The following is an 18,709-nucleotide window of genomic DNA, read 5'->3' as shown; positions in this document are numbered from 1 at the left end:
CTTAAATTAATTAAATAAAACACAAGCTAAGTGGTACCAGATGCTTTTAATCCCAGCAGTGGGCAGGCAAAGGTAGAGGCAGGTGGATCTGTGCGTTTGAGGCCATCCTGGTCTAGAGAGTGAGTTCTAGGACAGTCAGAGATATAGAGAGAGACCCTGTCTCAAACAAACAAACAAACAAACGAAAAAACCAAAGTTCATGTTTATTTAAAAAGTAACTATACCCTTAAGTGAAAGCTGGAATTAATACTCATAATTCCTGCTCACTATGGTAATCCATATTTTTTTAAAGATTTATTTTATGTATTTTATGTACACTGTCACTGTCTTCAGACACACCAGAAGAGGACGTCAGATCTCACTACAGATGGTTGTGAGCCATCATGTGGTTGCTGGGAATTGAACTCAGGACCTCTGGAAGAGCAGCCAGTGTTCCTAACCACTGAGCCATCTCCCCAGCCCCAGTAATCCATATTTTAAGAAAGCTTTTGTACTTGCCAAAAGTTTTTCTAATCTTCTATTTACCATGACCTAAAAATAACTCAATTACTCAGAGCAGCAATATTTCCATCAGCTCTCATCAGCTCTTACGGCTGCCATTCCATAAAGTACTGCTAGAATGTGTCTTTTTACCTAAGTCCAATCTGCCTCCCCATACCTTTTCCTCAAGCTGTTAATCTGTAATCAAAAACTCCACGTTTCTGGTTCTGCTAGATACCTACTGGCTATTACCTCCTTAGGCAATAAATGGCAATCCAATAAAGTCTAGTCAACAGAGGAACAGAAAGAATATACACACGACAGACTATTACTCAGCCACTAAAAAGAATTTAGGTCACCTAAAAGAAAATAGATTGTTAAGAGCCAGATTAGAAAGACTGCTTTAAAACCGTGTCTTCTATATATGACAGGGTCCTTGCCACTCAGAAATTCACAGCAGCTATGGCTGCCTACGCAAGACTTAGACAAGATCAAGCCAGTCAACATTTTGGCATGGACAGGGGAGGCTCTCATGAGGCCCCACCCCTAGCTAAGGAGCTATTGGCCACTGACAGCTCCAGTTTCCCAGGATGTGACCCTTGGCAGGCTGCTGTGTTCCAGCAGGTGCACCCACACCATGTAAATACAGCAGCCCTAACTGGACTTAATGGGGTTATTTAAAAAAAAAGAAAAAGGACATGAGGTTGGGAGGGAGATTGGGTGAGGGGTAGTTGGGCATAATGCAGGATGGATATGAACAATTATATTAAATGCATATATGAGATTCTCAAAAATGATAATAAACATATTTATAGAAAAAAAGACTATCTACAATCCTTTCTAAAGGTTTCAGTTTCTTCTCAGACTACTCCTTAGTATATATAATTGGGTTTTTAAGAGGGGTAAATGCTCCAATATTCTTTTTAAAAAAGTAGATTTTGTGTGTGTGTGTGTGTGTGTGTGTGTGTGTGTGTGTGTTTGTGTGTGTTTTCCAGAACATATGTAGGGTTCAGTGGACAATTTTGAGAGTTGTCTTTTTTAGAGTTTTACTACTATGCAGAGACACCATGACCAAGGCAAGTTTTATAAGGACAACATTTAACTGGGGCTGGCTTACAGGTTTACAGGTTCAGAGGTTCTGTCCATTATCATCAAGGAGGGAGCATACCAGCATCCGGGCAGGCACAGTGCAGGAGGAGCTTAGAGTTCTACATGTTCATCTGGAGGCCACTAGGAGAAGACTGACTCCCACGTGGTTAGATGGAGGGTCTCAAAGTCCACTTCTACAGTGACACATTTCCACCAACAAGACCACACCTACTTCAACAAGGCTACACCTCCTAATAATGCCAGGCCCTGGGCCAAGTATATTCCAATCACCACAAAAGTAGTTCTACTTTTAGCCTTGTTGAAACAGGGTCTCTCACTCTGCCCTACTATGTACCTCTGGCTAGGGATCCTCAAGCTTCCAGGCAACTCTCCTGCCTCCTCCCTTCCATCTCACCAGAAGTCTGAGAGGGTTGCAGATGTAAGCCACCACATCTGGCTCCACATAATCTCCAGGACCTGCAACTGTCAGGCTTGTGAGGCAAGCCTCACGGAACCCTCCCCGCAGCCCCCTTCAATTGTGAAACAAACACTTTGGTAATTTTAATTTTTATCTAAAAGTGTGACTTATGTAAATACTTAAGGTCACTATAAAGGACTATATTTTCATTCTTTTTAAAATATCTTTTTTAGCTAAAACTATTTGGCTTCTACTATAAAGTAATTTTATAACCGCTTTTTAGATAACCTGTTTATTTCAATACTGTCCTCCTCAGTTTTAGCTAATGTTGCGTCAAATACTATTCTAATTCTATACTCAAATGCTTGCTAAACAAGCATGAAGACCAGAGTTCAGTCACACAGAACTCATGTTAAAAAGCCGTGCATACCAATACTCCCAGCGCTGAGTAAGTGTAGAAACAAGAGGATCCTTGAGGCTAGCTGGCCGCCCATCTAGCCAAAATGCCAGCTCCAGTTCCAGTGAGAGAGCCTGTCTCAAAAGATCAGGCACAAGAGCAACAGGGTGCAGAGGGCAAAAGCCCTGATGCGCAAGCCTGATGATGTCAGTTTGAGCCTGGACACCATGGAAAAAAAAAAAAGACTTCTGAAAGCTGTCACCTGACCTCCACCAGCACACTGTCTCACACACAAACACACACACACACACACACACACACACACACACACAAAGGGGCAAAAAGCATTTGAAGAAGACACTGCATATCGACCCCTGGCCTCTATGTTTGTACACATGGACACACGATTAAACGATTAAAAAATAATCCTTAGGGGTTGGGGATTTAGCTCAGTGGTAGAGCGCTTGCCTAGGAAGCGCAAGGCCCTGGGTCCTCAGCTCCGAAAAAAAGAACCAAAAAAAAAAAAAAAAAAAATCCTTAAAAGATGTGGTGACACAACTCCATGTTTACGATGGGAGTGGGGATAATAAAGTCAAGAGTATCAAAATTTCAACATCTTCATAGGGATTTTTGAGGCCAGGCTAGACTGCATGAGGAAGAAACTTTTAAATAACAACAACGAAAAAGATCAAATTAAAATAGCAAGGGGATATCACTGCCATCTTGCCTAATTGAAAAATTGTTTCATAGTTACATCTGCAACTGTTCACATCTGTAGAGTGTATAATGTAGTGTTTTTAGTATAATCACAGAGTTGTTCAATCATCAGTATTGATACCTGGGCAGTCACTGTCTACTGCTCCTAGCTCTGGTATCATAATCCATCAACTTCTATGGATTGGCCTATGCGGATATTTCCTATAGCTAAAAATCACAATTAAAATGTTATAATGTATCATTCAAAAGCTAAGTGCAAACCTGCAGCTACACTTAGAATCTGAAACATAGGTGGAAGAACCTTGGGAAGGTTGAAGCTCACCTAAACAGGAGATGCTGCAGAGATTCATAAAAAACCCGTTCTTCCCTCCTACGGCCCCTCCCTTCCCCTAAGGTATCAACAAACTAAAACAAAACCTCCCAAGAAGCTGCTAGTATCTAAAGGATTAAATACGAAAGTCCCAGCAGAGCCCAGGATCCAGCGTGGTTGCCAAGCCTGCACGATGCCCTGGAATTCAGGTCCAGCATCACATAAACCACAGTGGTGACTCTTGTAATCCCACTGATGGGAGGTACAGATAGGAGGGTCGGAAGGGCAAAGGCATCCTTGGCTACACAGGAAGTTCAAGGCCAGCCTGGCCTTTATGAGACGCACTCTTAAAAATGACAGATGGACAGACGGATGGATGGATGGAGAGAGAGATAGATAGACAGAGAGAGAGATAGATAGACAGAGAGAGAGAGAGAGAGAGAGAGAGAGAGAGAGAGAGAGAGAGACACACAAATATTTACTACGATGTTTCAAAAAGCAATCTTGGATAGGAAATCTGAGCAAACATCTTTAAGGGCAGTTTCTGTCAGCATTTACCAGCAGCTCTGAGAGCTGCATAGCTCAGTTCTCAGACCTCCAAAATTCTAAGCATACACAAAACACATAACTATAGTGAAAATTATTTTCAGATGAATTCTCAGAAAATCAGATAATCAGATCAGAAGGGACACAAATCTAAGTAGATGTTAGTAGGACAGATTTATGATGTAAAAGGCCAGGCATCATGTCTTGTTCCTCGAAAATACTCCACAGCCAGCTGACCAGTGAATGGCTGCCTCCCCAGCATCCATGAGCACCCCCTCTGCACCTCAGCACGCACCTCTCTGGCGATGTTACTCAAAGCTTCATCTTCTGCAGAAAATCGATCTTTCACTGGTGTTCTTTTCCTTCCAGAACCAGGAGTCCCCATCTTGTTTTTTTAATAATTTTTTAACTCTGAAAATGAGTTTACTCGTGTTCAGCACTGAAATAAACAAAAACAGTAAGTTAGGATGTTTTCATCATGGAGTTGTAAGGCTTCAACATTCAAATTTAGCACTGCAATTCTGTTTCTTCTCAAAGAAATCAGTGAGAGAATTCCTTTTCCCACCACCACATTATTTTAGAGCCTTTTAGAATATTTAAATGGATATCAATTACTAAGGTCCCTAAACTACTCACAACCTATGAGAACATTCTTAGCTCAGAAACTACAATCAAAATGTAACTGTACCTAACAGTATAAGAGTAATACGACTTCTTCTAAAATCTATTTCCAGTCAAGAAAGATGTCTCATGAAAGTCGTTCAGTCTGAAGTTTGAGGCTGCATGAGTGAGTAGCTGCAGGCAGAATGCACAACAAGCTGCATATGCCCTTCTATAAGTTCCTCTGAGAAACAACTCATTTACCCCAACCTTGGTAAGGCTACGTATTTTTTCCTAACTTTAATAAAGGAAACTGGAGACATTTCATTGCAATAGGCACACCAAGATCCCTCAAGTTAGTTTGCCCCCTTAGAACAGAGTATGTTAAAAATACAAGTAACCTTCATGTACTTGAGTTCACTTGATTCTAGACAATTAAGCAAAACCACCACACCAGAAGTGTTTTTCCCAATGACAGTCCATGCCAGCCAGTTCTATCTTTTCTGGAATAACTTCTTATTACCTTGAGTTACATTTAGTTTTTAGAAGATTTGAGTAGCTGTCTGAATGTATTCCATGTACCAACACATGTATGCCTGGCACCAGGGAGGACAGAAGAGAGCACTGGATTTCCCAGAACTAGGTCCAGACTGTTGTCGACCACCATGTGCATGCTAGGAACTGAACCCTGGGTCCTCAGAAAGAGCAGAAAGAGCTCTTAACTGCTGAGACATCTCTCTAGTCCCAAACTGGCTTATGTCTGTCAATAAAAGTAGATGCTAGGCCTGGTGGCACCCACCCTTAATCCCATCACTGGATAGACACAGACAAATGAGTTCTGTGGGTTCCAGGCCAGTCAGAGCCACACAGTGAGACACTTTCTCAAAAAATAATGCCAAAAAATTAAACTGAGGATGACCTATCTTTTCACTACATAGGTAAATCACATTTGAATAGAAGCAAACAAATTTCCAGTCTGAAAAGAACAGCTGAAAAGGTATTTCTAAGTACAGAGTAGTTGTCCTAGAAGTCTCCAATCTTTCTCCATGAAGACTCAGTGAGTCACAATTAATGCAGGCATTTAGTAAACTATTAAACATTCCAGAAATCTTCAAAGCATCTTTGATTGTCTCTTTTACCTATGTAACTTATAAAACTGACAAAGGCCATTCCTCATCTCTGTTTACAATCTAGATCGTGCTGTTTTACGGTCCTAAGGCTGAGCCCAGGGCTGCATGCTGGATAAAGCAAGAGCCATCTGAATGAGCAACCTGTTCAGGCCCCGTTTCTTTCTGCCTCTGGAGATGGGTCCTCACCAGGCTGCCCATCCTTTTGAGCACCTGAGGTTATAAACACTTCACTGTGGGGGTTGGGGATTTAGCTCAGTGGTAGAGCACTTGCCTAGCAAGTGCAAGGCCCTGGGTTCGGTCCCCAGCTCCAGGAAGAAAAAAAAAAAAAAACACATCACTGTGCTGGCCACAGTTTTAGGCTCTAGCTAAACAAAGAGAGCCTTGGTTATCCTCTTCATTTCACACAGGTAAGAGCAGTAGTCAAGTTAGGATTTTTGTTGACCCAAGGAATGATTTGTAAAAAATTAAAATACATTTGACTATTATCATTTTATTGTGAAGAACATTTATATCATGAAAGGAAAATCTGTAAGATGTTTTATGATATCTAAAGTCTACTTCTGAGGATGTGGAGGAATACATGAGTTTGGGTATGTTTGGAGCCTTGCAGTTTTCAGACTCCTTAGCAGAAGGCAGCCAGTCTACACAAATACAGAACTAAAGAAGCTTTTCAACAGCACATGTATAAACTGTATATATTTGTTCTAAATAAAGTTTGCCTCAAAAGAAAAACTCTCTATTCAAATCTGGAAGTCAGTTAACGACGTGCAAGCTGAAGGGGGTGTTTGAATGTACCAGCATCTGCTACCGATGTACGCCACGACAAAGACGGGCAGTGGAGTCCAGACACCAGGGTCACTGCACTCAGTGACAGCGATCAACTGTTTCAACTTTTCTGTACTGTCTAAAACTTCTGTACAGTTTAAAACTTTTACATTTTTTTCTGTATAGTTTAAAACTTTCTGAATAGTTTAAAACTTTTTAAGAATATATTTGGGGAAATAATGGTTGAAAAATATAAACAACTAGGTCAACAAAAAGGCACGGGAATTAGGAATTATCCTTTTTTAAACATTTGATTTGAAAAGAAGACAAAGTAAAGGTAATCTCATACAAATAGTTACATATTAACTTAAAAAAAAAAAAGATTGGCAAAGGAAAGAATGATCAATTCCCTGAATTAGAAGAGAGGTCAGGGGAGAAAGAGAAGCAAAAGAGATTGGTTCAAGACATCAATCCTACCAAAACCATAATGAGATTAACACATAAAATGAGTAAGTCACATGCAAAATCCATAGAAATAAAAGGTGCATCGAGACTGAAAAAGGTACAAAACATTTTAAGATGTAGCCCAGCCTGGTAACATGCAAGACTTCAATTGTTCTGGGTACAGAGTGAGAGAGAGCCTGTCTCCAAACGAATAAAGAAGGAAAACAACAGTATGAGTCAAAGCCCAGGACATCCCAGAATAAGAAAAGGAGGAAACTGAACACAAGCTCACTCTCTAAAGAGTGTGAACATCTAATGGTTTGCTAACTCACACTGTATGACGTCTAATGCCCACACTCCACAGGGTTAGCCTACCAACTATAAATGCCTTTTAAAGTCTTGTGGTCTGAACACACACTATCCTCCATACCCAACACACAGATAATCTGTCCTCTTCCTCGCCTCATAAGATGGCATGCCAATGGTTGCATTTCCTTCCTTGCCAAAATGTTATTCTATAAATGAACAGTAATTGGCTACATGTCTGAGGCACTTTTTATAATAATCAGTTATCAACTGTAGAAAACCCAAACTTAATGTACTTTTACCAACAAATGCATTCTCTGCAACCTGAGAGGAAACTACTTTCTAGTGTCCTTCAAATGACCTTCTTTCTTTATGCCTGGTGAAGTATCTCAGAGGATGAAACAATGGAAAAAAGTATAGTGTTAAAGACAAAGACTTAAAACGAAAATAAACAAAAACAAGAAGAGGTCTGGGAAGACAGCTCATTGGCTTAGAGTCTTTAGTGTGCAAGCATGAGGACCTGAGTTCAAATCCCTAGCACCACTGTTAAAAATAACTGGGTGGAGCTTTGTGCCTGTAACCTCAGCACTGCAGGTGGTGACAATAGGAAGATGTCCGGGGCTGCCACCCCAAAGCAGGTTCAGCAAGAGATGGTGCTTCAGAGGAATAAGGTGGAGAATGAGAGGGCACCAGGCATCCTCCTCCAGCACCACACACACGTGTGCATTATTACACACACATAATAACAATAATAAATTACAAATAAGTGAAAGTGAACCACATAAACCGGATAACAAAGAACAATGCTGAAAGCAAAAACCAAGAAATACACAATATAACTATACAATATGGAGGTTTTAAATTAAAATTAAAGACTTTTTACAAAACATGCCATACAGCTTTACCTGTTCTACCTGCTAGCTTGAAGGCACTCCTCTAATGCTAGCACTCGGAAAGCAGAAGCAGCAAACTCTGAGTTTGAGGACAGTCTGGGCTACACTGCAAATTCCATACCAGCCAGGATTACATAGTGACACCCCCATCTCAAAACAAACAAAGAAAAGAAAAATCTATCAAGAATTTGCAAGGCACTTTTTCCCTAATATCTGTCTATCCATGTTTTTTAAGATTATTTTTATTTTTATATGAATGTATACATAAGTGCATATGTTCCACATGCATGAGTACATGTGCCCGTGGAGGCCAGAGACTCTGGTCCCCTAAAAGTGCAGTTACAAGAAGTAGCAAGCCGCCTGCTGTGAGAGCACTGAGCCGAACCGAGGTCCTCTGCAACAGCAGCGCACACTCTTAACTGACTAGCCATCTGTGCAGTGCTCCATCCACCTCTGATGAGGAGGAGAGAAGTGTGGGCTGCAGAGATGACTCAGCAAGAAACACCACTGGCTGCTCCTCCAGAGGACCCAGGTTCGATACCCAGCACTCACATGATGGCTCACAAACCTCTGTAATTCCAGTCCTAGAAAAATGCCCTCTTCTGATCTTTGTGCATACTGCATATCCGTGGTACCCGGCTATACATGCAGGCAACACACTTATACATGTAAAAAGAAGAAAGTTATTTTAAGGAAGCACTATTTTTTTTCTTTTGTCACTTCTTTTAGTTTTGTATGCAAGAAACAACTGCCTATGCCAAGGCCACAATATTTACTGCTGATTCTATGATTCATGAAGTTTTATTTCTTTACAATGTGAACACATCTACTTGTCCTGGCACTATGTGCTGAAAATACTCCTCTTTCTCTAGGACTAGCACGCCACCCTTATAGAACATGAGGTGGAAAGCCAGGATGACTCCATGGGCTTAAGTGCCTGCCAAGCAAGCCGGACAACCTGAGTTCAATTCCCAAAACTCATGGAAAGGTGCAAGGAAAAAGCCAAGTCCTCGGGCATTGTTCTCTTACCACCACAGCTGCACCACAGAGCCCACACACTCTGTCCATGCACACACTAGTGCTAAAACAGAAATAATCACCTGGCTATGCACGTACGGGCAGAAGGCGGGGCAGGGGTGACTCGGTCCATTCCATCTACACACTTCTCTTTACACTGTGTCACGCCTTAACTGTGTGACTTTGTATAATTGTTAAAATTGGAAAAGTGCGTCGTCCAACTCTTACTCTGTTCCTTTAAGGTTTCTGACCTGAGAGTCCTGTGCACTTCCAGGTTGATTTTAGGAAGATTGTCATTTTTTTTTTGGAAGAAATAAACAAAAAAGAAAAATGTTCTCTGAATTATAGTAGCAATTACAAGGACTATATAAATCAGTTTGCATACTACGTTAGCATTATCAAGCTCCTGTCCCAAAGTAATGGGATCTTTTCAGTTGCTTTGTCGTCCTTATTTTGCCATGCGACATCGTGTTTTCAGTGTACAGGTCTAGCGTTTCTTTATTAAATGCTATGTCACAAGTAGCATTTAGAAGCTAACAGATTAAGAAAATTTCTATAAACTGTCACATGTGAAGAAAATTATGTTATCACTGATTAAAAAAAAAAAAGGTTGTGAAATCAGAATCAAGGAGAAGGTGTCAAGGACAAGCTCTGAAGTCCATCTGTAGTAGAGCCAAGAGTGGGGAGGTAAGAAACTGTACATTTTCAAACACAAGACAAGCGAGGTGTGCTGGCACACAGCTATAATCCCAGTACTTGGGAGGCTGAGCAGGGCTGTGGCCACAAGAATGACACCATTTTAGGTCTCATCCTGAGTGAGGCACATTTTTGCTCTGACATCTATGGCCTCCGAGCACACTGGCACTCATGTGTACTTTCCAACACAGACACACACATATAATTAATAGTTTCAAACTAAATTTAAAAGATTAATAATAAAGAAAACAAAATTAGGGGCTGAAGAGATGGCTCAGTGGTTAAGAGCACTGGCTTTCTTCCAGAAGAGGTCCTGAGTTCAATTCCCAGTAACCACATGGTGGCTCATGACCTCTTGTCCTCTTCTAACATGTAGGTGTACATGCAGACAGAGCACCCACACATAAAACAAAACAAAACAAAACACCCATAAATAAATTTTAAAAACCAAAATTACATGAATAAATATGACTGCCCCAATTTTTTTAATCTATAATAAAACAAAACAGGAAATGACACAAGCTGAGACTAAAAGCTTAATGTCACACAGATCAACATCATGTAATAAGATGTTTCAGAAAACTCAAGGGAAACAAGAAAAGGCAAATGTAATATGCCTACTCAGTAGAAACGATGGCATAGAATCCAAGCCAGCAACTATGTTAAACTATGCACATGCAAAACTATACACAAGACATTCTTACTTCCACCTTTAAGTTTTAAACACTGCTGATTAAAACAACACCTGAGAGCTGTAACAGAGCTACCTCCTAGCCAAAAAGCATGAATTTGGGGAGGCTGGGGAGACAGCTCAGAAACAAGCCTTTGCTGTGAAAGTGTGAGGACAAGTCTGAGTTTCCAGCAGCCATGTAGGAGACAAGCTGGGGCAAGCTGGCTGGCCAGACAGTGATCAGCAAACACCAGGCCCGGCCAGACACCGCCTTAATGCATGAGATGGAGAATAGCTGGGACACCGGACTGTTTCAATCTCTAACCTCCACACACAGGTACACACACACAAACACCACACACAAAAGACACATACAGAAGCAACAATAAACTTACAATAACCAATTTGGAGATTCTAACAATAAACTGAATAAAGGGGGCATCTGGTTTGTAAGAAGTGCTGGCTGAAAAGTGTGCACCTTGTTCACAGTTTTGACTGGCTGTGGTGCTAGGCATGGAGCTGCAGCCTTGCATATCTAGGTAAGCACGATGTGGCAGAACTACCACCCAGGCCCTTAGCTATGCACAGGGAGATGCACAGTCAATGTGGAATGAACGGATGAGAATAGTAACCGCACTAGAAAGGGCTTTGTGTGCCATTTATCATAGAAAAGTTGGGTCTACGTTCCACAGTGAAATGGAGAAGCTGGGTAGAAGGTCGGCTGGAGGGAGGGTGGCACCAGGCTGGAGACCTTGGGTCTTGACCTGCACCAGGAGGGCTGTGGAGAGCCTCACTTCAATTCCTTTGATTTTTTTTTAATTCCATATTCAAAGTCTAGTATATATACCTATGATCATCATTTCGAACATAAATCACTGATGTTTTAATGCCTTTAAAATAAAAGGCTGAGGACCAGACAGATGGCTCAGTGGATAAAAGAACTTGCTACCAAGCATGATGACCTGCTAGTGCCCACACGATGGTGACCAACTCCTCTGCACACCTCTATCAGACACACGAGTACAAAGACAGCACACAGATACATAGGAGGAAGATGGGAGACTTGAGTTAGTTCCAGGTATGCATAAGGAGCAACCACAATTACTTCATCTACTTCCTTAAACTACAGTAAATCCTAAGTTCTGAGGCATGGGTGACAGTGGGAGGCTGTAATTGGAATTAAATATTTACGATGCATAAAGCTAAGTGGAGAAAGGTTAACTGAGGACAGCCCCCAGTGACTGTCAGCATAAAGACCTGTAAAGAGTGACTCCAGAAAGAAATAAGCAGTCTGACCTCTACAGAGCTGTGAGCATCTCTAAGTGGCAGGCGTGAGGGCCAGGCCCAAAATAAAAAAAAATAAAAAAATAAAAAATAAAAAAAAGATCAACATCACTTTTAAGGTCTCTATATAATCTGCAGTTAGACCTCCAAGACTTTATCCACAGCCAAACCAGAAACAAAGATCCCATATTGTAGATATTTCTGTAGCATGTCCATTAGAGGTGACACACAAAGACAGAGAGCAGACACTGCTTCCCAGAGCCTAGAGGGAAGGAGTGAAGGCAATGGTTTCTTCTAGAGGTAATGAAAAGGCTCTGGGGTCAGATGGTGGTGTTGGCTAGACAGCTGTGTAGATGCATGAAGAACCAGGGAGCACTAGGTTAATGGGTAAATGTTGTGATCTGTGGATTTTACCTCAATAAAGAACTAAAGGATGGTGGGTGGCACACACCTTTAGTTCCACCACTCAGGAGGCAGAGGCAGCTAGATCTCAGTGAGTTCAAGGCCAGTCTGGTCTACAAAGTGAGTTCTGGGACAGCCAGGACTACAGAGAAACCCTGTCTCAAAAAAAATTAATTAATAATAACAATAATAATCTCTTAGACAATTGGTAAACGAAGTTCAGGAAATCTCACAGAAGAAAAAAAGACAGAAAATAAAGAGTTAAAATTTAAACAAGCACAGGGAATAGGGTCTACAATGCTAACATGAGAGAAACTGAGGAGAGGGAAGACAAGAGAATGAGAGAGAGGCCGTGAGTGAGACTGAGGACAGCTGCCAGAAAGGCTGGTCCAACATCAGTGCTGACTCACACCAGGAGTGACATAGAAAGTCATCACAGTGAATTTACACATGGGAAATGAGACACTAGCTGCCTCTGAGACTAGGAAAGCAGTTATCTAAAAGTTAACACAACACCTTCAGACTTCTAGAAGTTCCGGAAACAAGATAAACTCATGAAGCAAACTCAGAGACAACCTACAAGCAACCTATAACCCAATCAAGCCACACTCTTCTCAACTCTGACTATGAAAGACATTCCGAATAGGTAAGGGCTCAAAACTTCACTCACCTACCCCCCCCCCCACCCTTTCCAGTAAGCTACTAAAATGTTTCATCAAATCAGAGAGGACAATTGAGAGACCTGAGCATATAAGAAATAAATCTAACACAAATGAAGGGCATTAGAGGTCTTCAGTGGATGACTGATATTCCAGGAAAAAAAAAAAAACAAAAAACCTGAAGCCATATAATTAAAAAAAAAAAAAACCTAGCAGAGGACCACTGTCATTACTAGTCTACCAGTCTTTGGGATGTCCCTTTAACCTAAATCTAGCCCAGGTTGTCATAGGTTGTTTAGTCTGCCTTGACCCCATCTTGAGTTTTCCTGTGGTCCCTTCCTCTAATGCCTGGAAAAGCTGATCTGCTTCCCAACAGGGTGTTTAACTTTTATCTATCCCTGAGAACTAGACCATGATGCACTCAGAGGCAAAAACATGCAAAGTAGTCTGCTTCCCTCACCACATTTTTCCCAGATATTTTCCGATTCCTGGTAAAAATTTCGGCTACAATAAATGACCTGATAAGTCATGTGTCGCTCAGCTCACTAACAAGCTTTCAAAAACACACCCACCAAGGGCTCAAGGAAGAATTGCAATTTTCCTCTCAAAAGCCTTCACCTAAATGGGCAAGATGGACTTTCCTTCCGGACACTCGGTTTTCCAAAACCAAACAATATACCACTCAAAAACACACCATGGCCAAAACCAGTTGCCATGCAAAGCTGTTTCCCTTTTCCGCCTGGACCCAGAGTTACGTTACGTTCTCATCCTTCCTTGCAGAGAGCACAGTCATGTCATTGCATTCTTGATAATGTAATGTGGGCAAGAGCAAACAGGGGCCAGGCCTGCCATCAAACATTCTGAAATGTACCACACTTCCTCTCTTTACCCTGGCATCTGCCAGCCTGATGCAAAGTACCAGTGTGGCCCTCCACAGCCCTAAGGGATAAGAGGCCCTAGAGCTGACCTCCTCGGGTGCTTATGGAACAGATTCAATCTGACAGCTTCCCAGCTTATAGCAGACAAGGATCTAAGTGGAGAAGAAAAAACAGGGTTGGCTGTATTAAGACTTAGGGACTGTTAAAGTGGTCAAGCTGAGTTATGGATATCACATAGTGGTAGGACCTTGCCAGACATGCAGAAAGCCCTGGGTTCAGTCCCAGTACCACAAAAGCAATTAACCTGTTCTGAAACATTCATCAGGTGATACAGGTTTCCAGTTTTCAAAATTAAACTGCACATTGTGTAGGAGTGCATACATACAAAAGTGAAGGGAACTTCAGGAGTTGGGGCGCCATTGATATATAAAATGTGACTGTGACCAGGTGGAGGACAGCAGGTGCCAGGGAAAGGAATCCCGAGGGACCATCCCAGATATCTGTCACACATAATCTTAGCTTAGTTGTGAGGATACTGATACTCACTTTATTCTTTTTTTTTTGGGGGGGGGGTTCTTTTTTTTTCGGAGCTGGGGACCGAACCCAGGGCCTTGCGCTTCCTAGGCAAGCGCTCTACCACTGAGCTAAATCCCCAACCCCTCACTTTATTCTTTAACCATTTTGTTTTATATTTTTCTATATTCCTTAAACTAGTTGCTACTTATGTTACATGCTGATAAATACAGGAAAATTTGGGGGAAAATGAAAAACTGCTGGAGCTTATGAGTGGGGGCAATAGACAGAAAGAAAATTATGCAAACTTTTAATTTAAAAGCCAATATAACAAGCAGCTTAGTAATACACAGTATCTGATTATAATGAAAACATCAATTATTAACTTCAAAACTGGAATGCTACAAGGAGGTAAAGAAGAAATGGAAGCTATAGATGATTCATGCCTTCCATTCCCACTCATGGGAGGCTGAAGAGGCTTGGCATTGGTTAGATGGCGGGCAGTGTGAGCTGTATAGTAAATTTAGGACAGCATGAATTATAGTCAGACCCAGGATGGGGGGAGAAGGGGGCAATTACAAAATAACAATTAAACCAACAATAATTCTGAAGACAGTAACATTTAAAAACAGATATTTCTTTTTTTTTTTTGTTTTTTTTGTTTTTTTTTTTTTTTTTTCCGGAGCTGGGGACCGAACCCAGGGCCTTGCGCTTCCTAGGCAAGCGCTCTACCGCTGAGCTAAATCCCCAGCCCCAGATATTTCTTTAAACAAAGAAGGTATATAATATACAATGTGTCATTTTGTAACCAGCTATAACAAACAAATTCTTACATGGCTCCCTGCCCTGAATCTCTTTTCCAGTATTCACACCATTTTGTAACTATCCCTGACACATGAAGCCTATGGGTGGACCTAAGATTTACTTCTAACCAACAGAGGATGGCAGAGGTCACAGGATGGCACTCCTGTGACTGTTGCATTGTGGAAGACTGTGGTGCTAGCTGATTGCTGCACAGATTGCCGTGGTGGCTTTGATGAACTGCAACAACTACAAACAACTTCGGGCTGCCCCAAGCCAGCTGACAGAAGTCTTCAGGAGTGAAGAGCTCTCCAGGTGAAGAAGCCTCAGAGCTAAACCACAACAAAACCAATTCTGGCAACAACCCACATGATTTAGAAGTGGATTTTCCCCCAGTTCAGTCTAACTTACCTGAGTCACACCTTCAGTACAGTCTCACTCAACACACCAAAGAGTACCCAGCTCAACCCGTCTCAGACTCCTGCCACCCAAAACCAGGGACAATGAAAGACATGCAGTCTTTTTTTTTTTCTTTTTTCTTTTTTTTTTTTTGGTTCTTTTTTTCAGAGCTGGGGACCGAACCCAGGGCCTTGCGCTTCCTAGGCAAGCGCTCTGCCACTGAGCCAAATCCCCAACCCCAAGACATGCAGTCTTAAGCTCTTAAATTTGTATAATTACACACAGTACTTCCAACCTTTAAATCATTTAACAACAAAACCTAAGCAAAGCTAGAAAATATAAAAACTAAGGCAAATACATGGTGGGGCATACCTTAGAAATGGGAGGGAAGAGAGGGAGGAAAAAGAGAGCGAGGAAGAGGGGGGGAGAGATTTGCTTCTATATACCAACAATCTAAAAGGGAAATTCAAAAAATGATTCCATTGATGATAGCATTAAAAAGGTAAAATACTTGGGAATAAGCTTAACTAGGGAAGCAAAAGACTGCAAATACTGCCAAAAGAAGTTAGGAAAATAGAAGTTAACTGAAAGACGTCATCCACGTTCACAGAAGCAAAACGGCGCTATTAAAACTGTAAAACAAGTCAAAACAATCCACAAATTCAGTATAATCCTATCAAAAGCCCAGTGTGTTAGGTCATTTTAACTGACAACCTGACACACCAGGGAAGACAGTCGTGACTGAGAAAGTGCCTCAGGGTTGGCCTGTGGTATGTCTGTGAGGAGAGTACCAGACTCAGTCCAGTGCTCAGGGTGGGCCCTGAACTCTATCAGTAAAGCAGGCTATGGAACGTGAGCTCAGCAGCATGGATTCACTCATTTCCCTCTCTAAACCCTAGGTAGAATGTGGGCTGCAAGTTTCGGCCTCGACTTCCCCACAACAGACTGTGATCTCGAATTTCAGGTCAAATAAACCCTTTCCCCTCAACCCTTCTTGATCTAAAATTTTACTACAAAACCACAGTAATTAAGATGGTGTACTGCAGGCACAGAGCAGACCCAGACATCAGTTAAATGTCCATCTATAAACCCCACTGGTATGGTCAAATGACGGTCAACAGAGGTGCCATCCAAAGGAGACTGGATCGGCTTTCCTATAGATAGTGGTACTGGTAAATTCAAACCTGGACAAAGTTAGACCCTTTAGATTACACAACATACAAAAGTTAACTCAAGAGCTTGAGAGACAGCTTGGGTGTGAAAGGCTAGGCTTATCACCAAAGCATCAAAAATTAACACATGAGTCATCAAAACCTAAGTATATGAACTATAAATCTTTTCAGAGAAAACATACAGGAAAATCTTCATGACAGGATTGACAAATATTTCTTGTCAAATTTGACAAAATTAAAGACAATAAAAGAATAGGCAAACTAGATTTCACCAAATTTAAATTCTGTGCATCAAAGCCACCTATAAACAGTAAAAAGGCGAACTAACGAGGAAAACACTTGTAAATAGGGTTGATATTTAGGATATATAAAGAACTAAAACTCAGTAACAAAAACAAAGTAAGGGCCAGTAAGATGGCTCAGCAGATGAGAAAGTATTTGTCACCAAGCCTGAAGGTGACGGAGTTTGACACCTCAAACCCAAGGAAAACACGGGAGGAAAGAATCTTCACAAAGCTGGTCTCTAACCTCCACGTGAATGCTGTGGGCACATGTGCACACACCAAAATACAGAACCTCACACGTGTGCGTGCGTGTGAGAGTGTGTGTATGCGTGTGTGTAATATAATTAATGTTTTAAAGGACATGAAGCTAGAAATACAGTTAGCACTTAAGAGTGCTGGCTGCTCTTCCAGAGAACATAAGTTTGACTGTCAGCACATGAAGCTAACAACAACCATCTTTAACTCAGCTCCGGGGGTGTCATGTCATGTGGCCTCCCTCCAAGAGTACTGCATGGACATGGTGCACAGACGTGCATGAAGCAAAACACCCATACACGTAAAATAAAATAATCTTTAATTAAGAAATGAACCGGGTAGGTGGCACACATCTCTAATCTCAGCACTAGAGAGGCAAGGATAAGGCCAGTATGTTCTACAAAGACAGAAGTAGCTAATAAATGCACAGAAAGATACTCAACATCATTAGTAATTAGGGAAATACAAATCAAAACCATGATGGGATATTCTTCACAAACTCATCAAGATGGCTTTATAAGGAGAAAAACAGAAAAAAATGTAAAGAAAAGAGAAAATAACAAGTGTAGGCAGGCAGAATGTGCGAGGACTCTTGAGGGATAACGGCACGGTGATTCTCAAATATCCAGACATAAAATTAGCATGATTCAGCACTTCCCTTCCTGGTTATGGACACAAAATAATGAACTGGGCTTGCACAGTCATAAGCAGCCATTAGTCCTTGGCAGCATTACTCACAGTAACCAAAAGGTAGGAGAGCTAAATGGTGATCAGCAGAAGTCAAACGTACACACTACAGCATGAATGGCTTTGACAGCTTTATACTACATAACATAAGCCAAACACAGAGAGCAGATATGTGATTCCAGAAATATGTGCAGATCTAGAGTAGAGTATTTAAATCATGGAGACAAAATAGGAAGTGGCTGCCAAGGGCTAAAGGAAGTGAGTAGTTACATCTGACCGGCAGCTCTCAGTTTAGGATGATGAAAACCTGGAGGGGGATGCTTGGGTGGTTGCACCACTCTGAGTGCACTGTAATGCCACAGAGCTGTGCAATTACACACGGTTTAAGGGCTTAGGTGGAGATCCGTGGCAGAGGGTTTACGTAGCATGTGCAGGGCCCTGGGACCCAGTCCCCAGCACTCAAACAGGGGGTAGGGAGACTTGTATTGCATCTACCTTCCACAATGGAAAGGATGGGAAAGGTCAATATGGCAACACTGTTTAAGTTTTACCACAATCAAAACATAAGCCCAGGTGGATTGCAAGGAGTGAACTTGGCAGGACAAGGAGACAATGACCTCATTTCCTTAATTGTCCACAGATAAAGCATTATCCATGACCTGGAGTCAGGGGAGAGGTTTGAACCTGAAATATTTATCTTTAACCCTACAACTTCTGAATCACTTAGCTGGAGTACTTTATTTTTTTTAAAGGTAACAACATGTGTTTGCTAAATTTATTCAATTTATATTAAACATAGTTAAACTGTTAACAGAAAAATGAGTATAGTAACATCTTATTGTTTGTAGACCATACACTTTAATTCCCAGCTGTTAAAATGTTTCTATGTGAAAGTGG

General features: G+C 41.4%; 1 protein-coding gene across 48 annotated transcripts in view; it reads right to left on the bottom strand.

The window, feature by feature from the left end:
- Positions 1-18,709, bottom strand: part of Lrrfip2 (LRR binding FLII interacting protein 2) — a 102,704-nt gene that overhangs the window by 77,831 nt on the left and 6,164 nt on the right. For all 48 annotated transcript variants that reach the window (XM_087561478.1, XM_087561482.1, XM_087561486.1 and 45 more), the window contains one exon: positions 4,253-4,396. In XM_087561478.1, coding sequence (XP_087417604.1) covers positions 4,253-4,342 — 90 coding nt within the window. In that variant the 5' untranslated portion in view covers positions 4,343-4,396. The remainder of the gene's footprint in view (positions 1-4,252; positions 4,397-18,709) is intronic.

The sequence above is a fragment of the Rattus norvegicus genome, chromosome 8 (assembly GCF_021556685.1).
Source record: "Rattus norvegicus strain SHRSP/BbbUtx chromosome 8, alternate assembly SHRSP_T2T, whole genome shotgun sequence".
NCBI lineage: Eukaryota > Metazoa > Chordata > Mammalia > Rodentia > Muridae > Rattus > Rattus norvegicus.
The sequence above is the reverse complement of the archived record's forward strand: the minus strand, read 5'-3'. Positions and strand labels throughout refer to the sequence as shown.